The sequence below is a fragment of the Vulpes lagopus genome, chromosome 12 (genome assembly GCF_018345385.1).
Source record: "Vulpes lagopus strain Blue_001 chromosome 12, ASM1834538v1, whole genome shotgun sequence".
Classification (NCBI taxonomy): Eukaryota; Metazoa; Chordata; class Mammalia; order Carnivora; family Canidae; genus Vulpes; species Vulpes lagopus.
This window is the reverse complement of record NC_054835.1, coordinates 44,672,942-44,688,901: the sequence shown is the minus strand read 5'-3', so window position 1 is coordinate 44,688,901 and position 15,960 is coordinate 44,672,942. Positions and strand designations below refer to the sequence as shown.

The window sequence follows — 15,960 nt, the reverse complement described above, 5'->3', positions numbered from 1 at the left end:
ATCCTATTTCTATAAAATTCATTCCTAGATATTTAATGGTTTTTGTTGATGTTATAAATAGATATTTTTCCTATTTCTATTTCTACTCGGTTTTTGCTAGCTTAGGGAAAGCAATTAAGTTTTGCACATTTATCTTATGTTGAGCCACCTGAATCAAAATGGCTTATTGAAGACTCAGTTCTAATAGATTTCTTTTAGTTTGTGTGTTTATTGGGTTTCCTAGATACACATACCATCTGAAACTAAAGGTTACAGTATCTTTCCCAATATTTTTAAATCTTACTTTCTCACTGCAGTAGCTAGAACCTTTAAACAATGTTGCATGGCAGTAACATCAGTGGGCATCTGTGCCTTGCTCCTAATTTTAGGGTTCCCTAAGATTTTGAACATTTATTATACCACTAACTAAATCTAGCATTAGAAAATCTTATCTACAAGACAGAAAAAATTCCTTTTAGGGACTGGCATTAATATCTATTATCCATACTATCAACATGTAGATTTTCTCTCAGCTGTGCAAGTTCTTTTTCAGTGAGCTTGATATCCATCTTTTCCAGAAGAGGTATCAAGTTTTTTATACCAACTTTTCCCCCTTAAGAAGGGCAGAAAAGGAACAGGAGAATAAATGATTTAAAACATGAAAAATACTTTAATGCCTTTGACTGTTTTTAGTGCGTATGCATAGCTATTTATAAGAGACAACAAAAATATGATTTGCATCTTTGTATTCTTATTGCCGTTACTGATAAGACTATAACTTCCATTTGGCTTTATCAAGAGTATAGAGAAAGTCAATAGGAACAATGGAAATGGAATACATTTCCTTAAAACCTATATTGGTGACAAGTCTACACAGAAAAGAAGTTCTTAGAAGAAGAAAATCAGGTTTAAGAGCAACTGGCACCTACTCATCTGTTACTTCTAACAATCCTAACACACAATAAGAGGTATTTATTTCATTGCTCAGACTCCAAGATTGGCTGTGTCTGCTGCTGGACAGCTTTCCTAAATGTGGTAAAGTGAAGCTAATCCTCTACTTCAATTTTGCTGTGCATATCCAAATGCCAGTTATTTTTTGGGGGATAAAATTAGGACATTTCCAAGTATGTTATTTCCAAGAGGATAAAAGTACATACGCCATTTCTCTGTCAAGTGAAAATACAGTGAAAGAAGCAAAAGTAAGGAATAAAAATATAAAAAGGGAAATAGGACTCAAAATCTTATGCAAAGTCTGAAGATTTCAGACAAAAACAATGCATTAGAATTCTTACTTTTTAAAGACTTCATAGCCTGTAATAGTCTATTTTGAGACACGTTTCCATCATCTGTTTTAAAAAATGGAGTTACTTTATGATACAGGAAAATAAATAAGAGAATGCATAAGAATATAATTTATTTCTTATATTCAGAAATAATAATAATTTCTTCTAGAACATTTTTGTTCTATTTTACCTAGAAGTAGCACTAAAGTTAAGGAATGCTGAAACCTTTAAATGTACACTTTGTCTCACAAGGCTATTTTTAGCAGAATTCTATCATGCTGAAATATATATGATCAGGTTGTAAAAATAAAAGTATTTCAGGTATTTCACATCCATTTACACACACATGTTGATGTCCTTTGTCCAGTGTCCATTCTTATATTGGGTTGTCTTTTTACTTAACAAAAAGGTCTTTAAAGAAGCCCTTCATTATATTTTTATTACACCTGATGCAAATAGTTTCTCTAAATTGTAATTTGCTTTTTTTTCTCTCATGCAGAAGTTTTAAATCTTGTAAATTTGTTATTTTTGGGTGTTTGATGGTAAATATTTCTGCAATTGATTCAGAAAAAAGTGTGTGTGTGTGTGTGTGTGTGTGTGTGTGTGTTGGAGAGAGAAAAAGAAAGTATTATACTAAATGATAAAACAAGTGGGTAAACTGAACAAATTGGTGATTCTGAATAAAGGGAGTTCTTTGTACTATTCTTGAGACTTCTCTATAAGTTTGCAATTATGTCAAAATAAAAATAAAAAGTTAATAGGAACCAAAAAATCCAACCATATAAAAATATTAAAATTCTTTCTAAGCAACATTTGGGTCATTGCTTACCTTATCATGGCAGGTTTTCACTGGAGAGTTTAAAGATTCTCAAACCAAAATCTATATATGACAATGACAGAGCTTTATTAATTTTTAATTTTAGCCTTTTATTTTAATGTGGCTTGAGGCTTACAGAAAGTGGCAAAAATAGTACAAAAATTCTTGTACTCTTCACCCAGATTTTTCAAGTGTTAACATTTTACTATATTTGTTTTATTATCCTTTCTGTATGTGAATGTTATTTTTTTCCTAAGTTTGTGAGTTGAAGACACAATGCCCTCAACTTCTGAATACTTCAGTGTGTATTTTCTTTATAAAAAAAGTATATAACTGATAAATCACTAAATTCTACCTCTGAAATTAATAATACAGTATATGTTAATTAAATTGAATTAAAATAAAAATTAAAAATATATACATACATATATAAACATGCATATATATTTTTCTCACATAACCACAGTATAATTATCCAAATTAAAAGTTTAAAATTGGTATGGTACACTTAACTTATGTACAGAATTTACTCAAATATCACTAATTGCTCCATTGATATCATCTATAGCAATTAAGCATTAAGTTGTCATGTCTTGTTATACTTAAAAAAAAAACAATTTTATTTATTTATTTGAGAAAGAGAGAGCAAGTACAAGTTGGGGAGAGGGGAGGGACAAAGGGAGATGGAGAAGTAGGCCCCCTGCTGAGCAGAGAGCCTGAAAGCAGGGCTCCATCCCAGGACCCTGAGATTATGGCCCAAACCGAAGGCAGACGCTTAACTGACTGAGCCACCTAGGTGTCCTCTCTTTACTCTTTAGTGTAGGACAATTCTTCAGTCCTTGTACTTCATGATTTTAACATTTTTTTTGGAGAGTACAAACCACTTATTTTGTAAAATATCCTCTGGGTGACAGGTTTTTAAAAATAACCCAAATTTTCTATTTTCCAGTAGTCTTTAGGCATTAAATTCTAATGCCTAAAGCTCCAGTAGCTTTTGGACTTCCCTCTCAGGCTTATGCAAAGTCTAGTCGTTAAAAAATTTCCAGCTGTATTTTTTAGGCTTACCACTAAGTGGCAGTGTTTTCACCAGCTTTGTATATTCTGTATCAGCAAGTTCGATCCCCATATTTCTCAGTAAATTTTCCAAGTTATTGATATCAACCTTTTCACCTTAAAAACATTAGAAATAGTTGTACATATTATTGATGATCCCCACTTTTAGGTTAGATAGCAAAAACACAATGCAAGTCCTCATTCATTACATAGTCTTGAAACCTTAGTTGATCTTTCATACTAAAAGGTAAGGGATCTTTGTAAATTCTGGGAAAAATAAATTAGTTCCTATTACTGTTAAAATTAATCCACATAGGTAGCTAATGTAAGAAAGAGTTATATAACTTTATTAATAATGTATTCTTGCCAATGTTAACTCATTCCTTCAAAAATTCACCGTGCCACTTACCGTGCCTATCTAGAGTTTTGTGCAGGGAAATATTTTATTAGGAAGTAAAACTCTACAGAACTCAGGATCTTACTAAGATTTAGTCCTGTAGATGTTTTTTGTATTGTTTTATTTTGACTTCCTTTTGCCAAACTTAAATTTATATAATTTAAGACAAAACTTTCTATTGGATCTAGTGGCAGAATATTGGGAAAACATCACAGGAAAACAGAAATTATTGTAAAGCCTTGAGGCCCCCAGTTTATTAGTAATGTATCACTAACCTGTGAAAGATTTCACTGCATCCATTACCTGTTTCAGATCAACTTTCCCATCAACTGAAAGACAACATACAAATTACACTTATATAGCACTAGAGATGAGAAAATGAACAAAAAGAATTTAGTAATTATCATTTGCTCTAGAATCTTATCCTATTTACCCCTTTCATTAGTGTGAAGAAGAAAAGGGTTTTAAACTTCACAAATACAGTTAATATGACATTAACTTTTTTGCTTTAAGATATTAAAACTTTTAGCCATAAAAGAATATGTTAAGAAAATCCCTTCTATCTTAGCTTCTTTCTACCATTTGGATCTTAGAAAATTATTATTTACCCAGGCTATTGGGGAAAAATTAAAAAGTTAACATCTACAATATTAGAATGTTTTAAGTTTGGAAAATTTCCATTCATTTAAAGTCAGCCCATACTCACTATTTAATCATTATTTCAATTAAACTGAAAAGACTTCATTGATTCTTTATATGTGCAAGTTAGAAATGATTTAAGACATACTAGAGGTTAACTGTAGCCTTTACATGTAATAGATATTCAATGGTTCATTTCATCAGTTTTTATTTAAAAATTTTTTAAAAATTTATTTATTTGAGACAGAAAGAGAGACAGCATGCAAGCAAGTACATGGGGGGTGAGGGACAGCGAAAGAGGGGGAGAGAGAATCTCAAGCAGCCTTCTCGCTGACTGTAAAGCTGGATGTGGGATTCAATCTCATTACCCTGAGATCATGACCTGAACTAAAACCAAGAGTTGGATGTTCAACTGACTGAGCCACCCAGATGTCTGTGTATCAATTTTTAAAGGGACAATAATATGGAAATGCTACATAGAATTAGCTCATAGATCAGAATCTCAATTATACTGTGTTCCCAGAAAGAGAAAAGCAGCAAAAAACATTTTCGTGCATTTATTTTCTGAATATTTACCTATTGTTTGACTAAGAAGAAAAAGTTTGAAATATAAACTACATTATTGAGAAAATGTAACTAATAAGGACAATAGGAAAATCCATTATGATCTTAGATAGGCATTTTGAGCTAAAAGAAGGTCTTTAAGGCAAAAGTTGAATGGTCCACATCTAGAATCCTGTTTCTCTGAATATTAGTATAAATTCAAGAAAACAAACAAAATAAGGAAACTAAACACACATGTTGCACTGGTAGATCAAAAATAATGGGCAATAAAAGAGTAATTTAACAAAATATCTTTTATAAGAAGCTTATCTCTGACAAATGGAAAGTAAGAAATGGCAAAAGATGAGACAGAACGGCATCAGAATAAGGTGAGAAAAAACCAATTTGTTCAATGGAAGTAGCTATGTAGGAAATGTTCCAGGTGAGATATTTTTTGGCCTTACTGGAATGTTCTGAGGTTAACATATTTCAGTTCTTGTCCTTCCAGAAGGGAATCACTTTCTGAAAAGTCACACTTCAATCTTATTTAACATTTCTTAGAAACCAGAGCTTGTTTCTAGCTTATTTATTTATTTATTTATTTATTTATTTATTTATTTATTTATTTTTAAGATTTTATTTATTTATTCATATGAGAGACAGAGAGAGAGAGAGAGAGGCAAAAACACAGGCAGAGGGAGAAGCAGGCTCCATGCAGGGAGCCTGACGTGGGACTCAATTCCGGGTCTCCAGGATCACACTCTGGGCTGAAGGCAGCACTAAACCGCTTAGCCACCAAGCCTGCCCTGTTTCTAGCTTATTAAAAGGGACCTGAAGCCTGTTATCAGCTCTTGGATGATGGGTGGAGTCTGCATACATCATATGGGAATCCTAAAGCCTTCTAAGAAGGGAGAACATGTCAAACATGCTGGCCCAAACTGTGGATAACTTTGCTCCGTGAAAAAGGGTCTATGAGGGAACAAAAATGGTGACACACTATTTCTTTCGCCATATTTTAAAAAGCTGGGGGAACATGGTCTCTGCAAAAAAGTCTTTTTTTTTTTGGTTTCTGCAAATTTAAAGCGATTTGGGGTGAAATTTTAATCCTTTTTTAAAAATTTTTTAAAAATTTTATTTATTTATGATAGTCACACACACACACACACACACACACAGAGAGAGGCAGAGACATAGGCAGAGGGAGAAGCAGGCTCCATGCAGGGAGCCCGACATGGGATTCGATCCCGGGTCTACCAGGATTGCGCCCTGGGTCATAGGCAGGCGCCAAACCACTGCACCACCCAGGGATCCCTGAAATTTTAATCCTTATGCTCATTAGGCTTTCTCTGTTTCTCCCTTATTTATTTTCATTTGGCTCTTTTAAATTCTCTTACATTCCATGGTCACAGGTCCTGTCTTCTCCTCTGTACTCTATTTCCACATTTTTTCTTTTTCCTTGCCTCCCTCCTGGCCCTTCACCAATCCTGGTGACATTCTTAGCAATGTGTAGACTTCACAGTAAAAGAAACCACTAAGAGATTGATGTAAATGTCAAGAGAAAAGGTTTGTCTTTACTTTAGTATTGGGTCTTTCTCAAAGTTTTTCTAAATGATTGATGTCAAGTGAACATTTTGAAAAGGTTTGTAAATAGAATCCCACAAGCTTTCAGAGGGACTTAATAATAATAGTAATGATTATAAAAATAAAATGATGATAATAATAAGCAACATCATTGAACACTATTATGTGCCAGGCACCGGTCTGATTTAATCCTTAAAAAATCTCTTATTAAGTAGGTGTTCTTAATGTACCACTTTCATAGATGAAGAAACTAAGGCATAGAAACATTCAGGTGACACAAATTTTAAGCTGAAGGGTCAGAATTCAAACCTAGTCAGCCTGGCTTCAGAGTCTGTGCCTTTCACTACTGCACTGGTTTGACTCTGTATAATAACTCACCATGCGAGGCTCCCATCAGCATCAAAGGAGCTGCCTCACCTAAGATTATGTCTCCTTTCTGAGAACAGCTTACGCTCAATGACGAGTTGGTGTAGGCACCAAGGCACAGCCCCTTGAGGCCAGCAGAGGCTTCTGTAGCAATTGAACTGTAGGTGAACTTCCTCTGCCCAATCCTGCTTCCTTCATTCCCTTATAGATATTGTCCTGAGAGTATCCCCCAAGAAACCTCTTGCATATAAATCTCTGCTCAGGTTTGTTTCGTAGGATCAAACAAATGGCAAGTTAACAAGAAAATATGCCAATAAAAATTATATACATGTTGTTCATTGATTCTGAAACATGAATAGGGAAGTTAGGAAAAGCCTCACTGTTTCCACCTTACAAATGGAATTTAAAATTCCTGAACAAAACAAAACAAAAAATTCCTGAACATTAGCATGGACTCATGGAAACTTGCCTAGAGATGTGGCAATCCATAGTGTCAGGAGTGGGAGAAACTGGACTTACTTCCTAGACTCACCACAGTGGTCTTCCTCTGTGGTGGCTGCCATCCACAGTGAAGGGGCAGTCATATTCATCACTCCTTATTCTTTTTAACTTTCTATTTTTTAAAAAGATTTTATTTATTTACTTATTTATTTGAGAGAGAGAGAACAGTGGGGGAGAGGGGCAGTGGGAAAGAGAGGTAGAGAAGAAGGAGGGATGAAGGGAGGGAGGGACAGGGAGAGAGAGAGAGATTGAGAGAAAGAGAGAAGCAGACTCCCTGCTGAGCCCAGAGCCTGAGGTGTGGCTCAATCCCAGGACCTGGAGATCATGACCTGAGCTAAAGGCAGACACTGAACTGCCTGAGCCACCCAGCTGTCCCTTAATGTTCTATTCTGAATACTACCAGAAATAGGACTATCGCTATTTACTTAAGAAAATTCCTGGTAGCACTTTAGTAATATTCAATTATTATAATTTCTTCCTTCTATTCCTCATTATATTCTACTACCACCTCTCCTCATCTTCCTCTTATTTTACTCCTTTTACATTTTCCTCTTTTCTGATTTATTCTTTTTCTCTGTCTTGTCAGTAGTCCTACGGATTTCCTTGAGCTTAGCTCCACAGTGCAAAAAGCTTTTGGGAAGTTGATGAGACTGATGGGAGAAAGGATTGAGTCTCACTGTAAGCCTCTTTTTTCCATCTAAGTTTTTCCAAATGGCTTTTTTATTCCAAATAATCATACTCAGGGTTTTTTGTTAAGAAAATGCACATTTTCCTGTGCTCCTGTGAAGTACAGTTTGTTTACAAAACAGTAATGTTTACATGTTTACCATTTTCTGGAAGATTCTGTGTCAGATCTTTAAGTTCCTCTTCTGTGAGGCTCATGCCCATACTTCCTAGAACTGTGTCCAGCTTGTTGACATCAACCATTCCTCCTTGGCAAAGAGACATGTATATAGATAAAATTTAAGGAATCCAAAAAATAACAAACCCACTAATTTTTATAGTATTATGATTAACACTTTCTGATAAAAATGGAACAAAAATCAACGACAGATAATAATTAAAACCTTTGCTTCAAATAAATCTGGTTTCAAGTACTAATCTACTTAGTACTTGTCATAATACTTTAAAGAGGAAAATTAATTAATTTGAAGGTTATCTGCAGTTTAGCTTTCTGCAGTGTCAATTACCCACTGTCTACCATGGTCCGGAAGCATATATCTTCCAGACATACCATTGGAAGGTCAATAGTAGCCTAATGCTACGTCACAATGCCTACGTCATCCATGTCCCTTCATCTCATCATGGTAGGCATTTTACCACCTCACATCATCACAAGGGAGAAGGGTGAGCACAGTACAATAGGATATTTTGAGAGAGAGAGAGAGAGAGAGAGAGAGAGAGAGAGAGAGAGACCACATTCATATAACATTTATTATAGTATATTGTTATAACTGTTCTATTATTATTATTAATCCCTTACTGTGCTTGTAAATTAAACTTTATCATAGGCATATATATATGAAGAAACATAGTTTATGTTTTATATATTTATATACACACACACACATATATATATGAAAAAATATAGTATATATAGGGTTCAGTACTATCCAGGGTTTCAGGGATCCACTGGAGATCTTAGAACACATCTCCTGTGGATAAGGGGAGACTACTGTATAGTCAATTCAGTATTGGAGTCATATGGAGATGACAGCTTTTATATTTTATTTGATCAATAAGTGAAGTTTATTTTTGTTAACTGAAACTTGTGATTATTTCTACTAATGACCAAATTACCTGCATAACTGAGCCATTCCTTTTTTTAAAAAAAAACATTCATTTTTATTCTTCAAAGTCCAAAAAATTCCCTAAGAGTACGGAGACTTCTTCCCAGCACACAAAAATAAAAATACAATAGCAAATTATAGTCTTATGAAGGAGCATAAGATCAATAAAGATGCCCAGTAACATTCAAAATTTAATGACTATGGAAGAGTAGAAATAAAAAGCTTGAGAGATTTCAGATCTATTTGTATTTTCTCACAATTCTTACACACCACTAAGAGACTTAATACCACTCATCAGTCTATTTTGATAGATCTTTCCATTTGCTGTAAGAAATTGCACAAGGGTCACAAATTATGTAGAAATTCACTAAGGTAAAATATAGGATCTAGAATTTTAAAAAGATATATTTGATTACTTACACTAGAAATATCCAATTTACTCTAAAATAATAAAATCAAGAAAAAAAAGAAGACTCACAATGCAGATATTCCACCAGCTCATTAGCAGTAGAGGCAGCTGCTCTTGGCTAATGCCCATACTGAAATATATTTTTTTTCATTTCTCCTTTTGACTTGTCTTTCTTCACCTCTAGTACCTACTTTGTTCTCATGTTCACAGTTTAATTTTTTGCCTCTCAGAGGACTCAAAAGTGACAATATGATTTTTTTCTCCTTAATGGCAGAATGCATGACTGTTGTTTTTGTTATTCCTAAACTGAGATGGAACTTCTTCATTCTGAGGCAGAACAAAATCATGCTGAGTGTTTCAAGATATGTATTCTTTTTTCCATGATCAAATAAAGAAAAATTTTAAACTTTTCACAAATATGTAACAGTAAGTTCTCTTAAAGTCTATAGTAGTATCGAAATTCTTTCTTACCATTTATTGGTAGATTTTTCAGCAGCGTAAACCATTCCTTTCTTGTGACCTCTATTCCTGTGTTTCCTAGATGATTTCCCACATCACTGACATCAATTTCCCCTCCTTCAAAAACACAAGATGGAATTAGATAATAACTTTAAGAATGACCTAATTTCAAAATGTGAAAAAAAAATCAACTCAGTCTGTTCCATGTGAATTTTACTGCTTGATGAAAGCAGGGTGTGACATATCCAATTATATAACTAGTAGCTTTCATGTAAATAAATCCCTTCCCTTAACACTACTAAAATGACCATGATGTCATATCTAATGGATATAAAATAACACAATTACAAAAAGTGGACTATCAACACAAGAAAATAAGGATTACATATTTTCTAGTGAATTAGGATTTTGTTAGGATTTATCCAAATGATTCTGTCATCAGATTAGACAATGTTTCTGATCATCTTTAAATAATATAATCACCTATATCTTTATTAGCACTTTACTACTTATTGATTTGATTTAGAGTATTCCCCCCCGAACATAGAAAGTGATATATTAATGTCAAATTCAAAAAACAAAGAATTTGGTACCCAGACACAGAACTGAAATTGTTAATACTAAGGTGTAGACAATTAAAATCCTAATTCTAAGAAGTAAGATTTAAAAAATTCTATCAGGTACACTTGGGCAGCTCAGCAGTTGAGCGTCTGCCTTTGGTTCAGGGTGTGATCCCAGGGTACCGGAATCAAGTTCCATATCAGGCTCCTTGCAGGGAGCCTACTTCTCCCTCTGCTATGTCTCTACCTCTCCCTGTTCTCTCATGAATAAATAAATAAAATATTTTAAAAATTCTATAAAATAAAAGACAAAATGGTAGAATAAACAAAGAAATAAAAAATCTTTGAAATATAATTTTGAGTAAAACGTATACTCTTAGATTAATATTAACTTCTCACCTGTAAGAGTTTTCACTCCATCCATCAATTTATCAAAATCAACCTTCCCATAACCTGTAAGAATGGGTAAAAATAAGAATAATAAGGTGATCCAGACTCAGAGAAACAAAGTATGAAACCCCTATATTGTGAAAGTCTACTTTTTCTCATTGTGCCCTATCTCAATCTTAAACTTATAAATCCTGGCTTTTAGAAACTCTGTAATAGAACATGTGCCCTATTCCCTATTAGAGGTTGGTAAACTATGGAACACTAGCCAAATTCAGCCCACCATCTATTTCTTTTCTAAGGTACATGTATCTTTTTACATTTTTACCACCTATTTTTATATGGCCCATGAGCTAAGAATCATTTTTACATTTTTAAATGGTTGAAAAACCCCAAAGGATATTATTTGTGACACATAAAATTTATATAAATTTCAAATTTTAGTGTCTATAAATAAAATCTTTTTTTTTTAATTTGGATCCTGATTTATTTATTTATTTTTATTTATTTATTTTTTTATTGGTGTTCAATTTGCCAACATATAGAATAACACCCAATGCTCATCCCGTCAAGTGCTCCCCTCAGTGCCGGTTACCCAGTCACCCCCACCCCCAGCCCACCTCCCTTTCTACCACCCCTTGTTCGTTTCCCAGAGTTAGGTTTCTCTCATGTTCTGTCTCCCTTTCTGATATTTCCCACTCAATTTTTCTCCTCTTCCCTTTACTCCCTTTCACTATTTTTTATATTCCACAAATATATATAAAGTTTGTCCTTCTCTGATTGACTTATTTCACTCAGCATAATACCCTCCAGTTTCATCCACGTCAAAGCAAATGGTGGGTATTTGTTGTTTCTAATGGCTGAGTTATATTCCATTGTATACATACACCACATCTTCTTTATCCATTCACCTTTCGATGGACACCGAGGCTCCTTCCATAGTTTGGCTATTGTGGACATTGCTGCTAGAAACATCGGGGTGCAGGTGTCCCAGAGTTTCACTGCCTCTGTATCTTTGGGGTAAATCCTCAGCAGTGCAATTGCTGGGTCGTAGGGCAGATCTATTTTTAATTCTCTGAGGAGCCTCCACAGTTTTCCAGAGTGGCTGCACCAGTTCTCATTCCCACCAACAGTGCAAGAGGGTTCCCCTCTCTCCACATCCTCTCCAACATTTGTTGTTTCCTGCCTTGTTAATTTTCCCGATTCTCACTGGTGTGAGGTGGTATCTCATTGTGGTTTTGATTTTGCTGATGGCAAGTGATGTAGAGCATTTTCTCATGTGCTTGTTGGCCATGTCTATGTCTTCCTCTGTGAGATTTCTGTTCATGTCTTTTGCCCATTTCATGATTGGATTGTTGGTTTCTTTGCTGTTGAGTTTAAGTTCTTTATATATCTTGGATACTAGCCCTTTATCTGATAAGTCATTTGCAAATATCTTTCTGTACACTTGACAATGAGACTGAAGAAAGAGAAATTAAGGAGTCAATCCCATTTACAATTGCACCCAAAAGCATAAGATACCTATGAATAAACCTAACCAAAGGGGTAAAGGATCTATACCCTAAAAACTACAGAACACTTCTGAAGGAACCTGAGGAAGACACAAAGAGATGGAAAAATATTCCATGCTCATGGATTGGAAGAATTAATATTGGGAAAATGTCAATGCTTCCCAGGGCAATTTACACATTTAATGTAACCCTATCAAAATACCATGGACTTTCTTCAGAGAGTTGGAACAAATCATCTTAAGATTTGTGTGGAATCAGAAGACCCTGAATAGCCAGGGGAATATTAAAAAAGAAAACCAGAGCTGGGGGCATCACAATGCCAGATTTCAGGTTGTACTAAAAGCTGTGGTAATCTAGACAGTGTGGTACTGGCACAAAAACAGACACATAGATCAATGGAACAGAACAGAGAATCCAGAAGTGGACTCTCAACTTTATGGTCAACTAATATTCGACAAAGAAGGAAAGACTATCCACTGGAAAAAGGACAGTCTCTTCAATAAATGGTGCTGGGAAAAATTGGACAGCCACATGCAGAACAATGAAACTAGATCATTCTCTTACACCATACACAAAGATAAACTCAAAATGGATGAAAGATCTTAATGTGAGACAAGAATCCATCAAAATCCTAGAGGAGAACACAGGCAACACCCTTTTTGAACTTGGCCACAGTAACTTCTTGCAAGATACATCCATGAAGGCAAGAGAAACAAAAGCAAAAAATGAACTATTGGGACTTCATCAAGATAAGAAGCTTTTGCACAGCAAAAGAAACAGTCAACAAAAGTAAAAGACAACCTACATAAATAAAATCTTATTGGAACACAGACACACTCATTTGTTTACACATTGTTTATGGCTGCTATTGCACAACAGCAAAATTGAATTGATGATAGAGATCATATCATCCACAAAGCCTAAAATAATTATTATCTGGCCTTTACAGAAACATTGCCAACTCTTCCCTAGATGATGGAGTCTACAGACTGACAATATATACTTCTGCGTTATTTAGATTTATCTTACTTTATAAACATGGGAGAAACCATTACTGATGTTGACCATATTCTATGACCTTGATCACTTATGGTATGGCCATAAAGCCTACATATCATCATATAATAAATGGAAAAATTATAATACTTTTACAGTCTTTCATATGCTCCCAATCTAAGTCTTCAATTACTATGATAATCATGGAATAGCTAGTGACGCATTACTGGTATACCTTTGAAGCAACTGTTAAAAAGATTTAATCATCTCATTATAGGCAAATTTCCCTTCCTTTCTTACTTTCCACTACTTTTATTTATTTAGTCATATATTAGTTACTGACAAGTGGCCAAGAAGTCCCTAGGCAGTGGTGTAGTGTTTAACCGGTCATCAAGATGACCACTGAATCTGAATCTGCCAGGTTGGCTTGTCGCATTTCTGCAGATTTTGATGGTAATGAGACAATAAGCCCAAATGGATTAAGACAGTTAATTACTTATAAATGGGAAGCAAGATCAGCTTGGTGTTGGATCTCTGCCTCTTTAGTCCTAGGTCACTGAACCAGCTGGGCCAGATGACTGGTGGCACATACAATGAGTTCTTCTGATACCAAGGAGCTCACTCAACACTATAAACAACCAGTTTTATGGACTTACACAGAAATCTGCAGCTGTGTACCCTAAGGGAGAGGGGTGTGAAGTCTGAGTTCAATTGAACTTAGGGAGATGAAGGAGCAATGACCTTGTAACAGTCTCCTGCAGATGGGGAAGCAAATGGAGAAACTGTTTGGTGGCAGCTTCTCATAAGGCTGCTTATGTCCCCTTGTTCCAGGAGGCATCATGAAGCTTTCAACAAAGACTCGGGTTAGATTTGTGTCAAGATGTATTTATGTAGAGATGTGCAAAGTTGTCAGAGAAGAGCATTTCCTTCGTTACATACCTAATATTTGAAATATGCTAGAGGTACAAAGATATTTAAAGTACACTCTCTACTATTACTTCAGAGTTTAGAAAAACTGCTGAGTAAATAAATTTCAGAGATAGTGGACAGTTGTGGAAGACTCTTGATCCAATTGCCTGATGTATTTTTATACACACCACATAGTAACTTTCCTTTTCTATATATAACAAATTAAATTAGGGGATTATTACCCATTATTCTTAAGCAAAATATTTTAAATATACATGTGTCCTACTGCAAAAGATAGATTATAAACTATAATTAAGAATATGAAAACCGGGGGAGGGGCAAGATGGCGGAAGAGTAGGGTCTCCAGGTCACCTGTCCTCAACAAATTACCTAGAAAACCATCCAATCATCCTGAAAATCTACGAATTCGGCCTGAGATTTAAAGAGAGACCAGCTGGAACGCTACAGAGAGAAGAGTTCGCGCTTCTATCAAGTTAGGAAGACGGGGAAAAAGAAATAAAGGAACAAAAGGCCTCCAAGGGGGAGGGGCCCCGCGAGGAGCCGGGCTGAGGCCGGGGCGAGTGTCCCCAGGACAGGAGAGCCCCGTCCCGGAGGAGCAGGAGCTGCACCAACCTTCCCCGCGGAAAGGCCTCCCGGGGAATTGGAGCAGGATCCCCAGAAAGGCGGGGATGCCCTCGGGCTCCCTGGGACAGTAACAGAGGAACTGCGCCCCGGGAGATGCGCCGAGCTCCCTAAGGGCTGCAGCGCTCGGCGGGACCCGGAGCAGCTCGGAGGGGCTCGGGCTGCGGCTCCGCGGAGGGGGCGGTGCGACTCCGGGAACAGCTCAGCAGCGGCGGCTCGGGCGGAGGAAGGAGCTCCGCGCGGAGGGGGCAGTGCGGCTCCGGGAACAGCTCGGAGGGGCTCGGGCTGCGTCTCCGCAGAGGGGGCTGCGGGGCGGGAGCGCGAATCGAACAGCGCAGGCCCCGGAGCACAGGGCGCCGGGACACAGCCCAGGATCCGGCCTCCCCCAGGGACAGGCAGAGGCCGGGAGGGCCCAGGACAGCAAGGACGCTCCTGCCTGGAACTGAGCAGATCAGCGGCCCCGCCCGGGAGCCCCCAGGCCCTGCAGACGGAGAGCCCCGGAGCTACTGCGGGAGCTGACTCCAGGGTCCCAGAGCTGCCCCCGCCACTGTGGCTTCCTCCCGGGGCCTCACGGGGTGAACAACCCCCACTGAGCCCTGCACCAGGCAGGGGCAGAGCAGCTCCCCCAAGTGCTAACACCTGAGAATCAGCACAGCAGGCCCCTCCCCCAGAAGACCAGCGAGACGGACCAGTTCCAAGGGAAGTCAAGGGACTTAAAGTACACAGAATCGGAAGATACTCCCCCGTGTTTTTTTTGTTTTTGTTTTGTTTTTTTTTGTTTTTTTTTTGTTTTGTTTTGTGTTTTTTTTTCTCTCTTTCTTCTTGATTTCTGATTGCTTCCCCCACCCCCACCCCTTTTTTTCTTTTTTCTCCTTTCTTTTTCTTCTCTTTTTCCCCTTTTTTTTCTTCTTTCTCTTTTTTCTTTTTCTCTTTTCTTTCCTTCTCTCTCTTTTTCTCCTTTTCCCAATACAACTTGTTTTTGGCCACTCTGCACTGAGCAAAATGACTAGAAGGAAAACCTCACCTCAAAAAAAAGAATCAGAAACAGCCCTCTCTCCCACAGAGTTACAAAATATGGATTACAATTCAATGTCAGAAAGCCAATTCAGAAGCACTATTTTACAGCTACTGGTGGCTC

At 36.7% G+C, this 15,960-nt stretch overlaps 1 protein-coding gene across 1 annotated transcript in view; it reads right to left on the bottom strand.

Moving 5' to 3' along the window:
- LOC121474010 overlaps positions 1 to 15,960 on the bottom strand; it is a 90,683-nt gene that overhangs the window by 33,793 nt on the left and 40,930 nt on the right. Inside the window, exons 9-13 of the mRNA XM_041726841.1 lie at positions 10,777 to 10,830; positions 9,830 to 9,934; positions 7,987 to 8,091; positions 3,805 to 3,858; positions 3,145 to 3,249 (exon numbers count right to left, since the gene is read on the bottom strand). Of these exons, the coding sequence (XP_041582775.1) occupies positions 3,145 to 3,249; positions 3,805 to 3,858; positions 7,987 to 8,091; positions 9,830 to 9,934; positions 10,777 to 10,830 (423 nt within the window). The remainder of the gene's footprint in view (positions 1 to 3,144; positions 3,250 to 3,804; positions 3,859 to 7,986; positions 8,092 to 9,829; positions 9,935 to 10,776; positions 10,831 to 15,960) is intronic.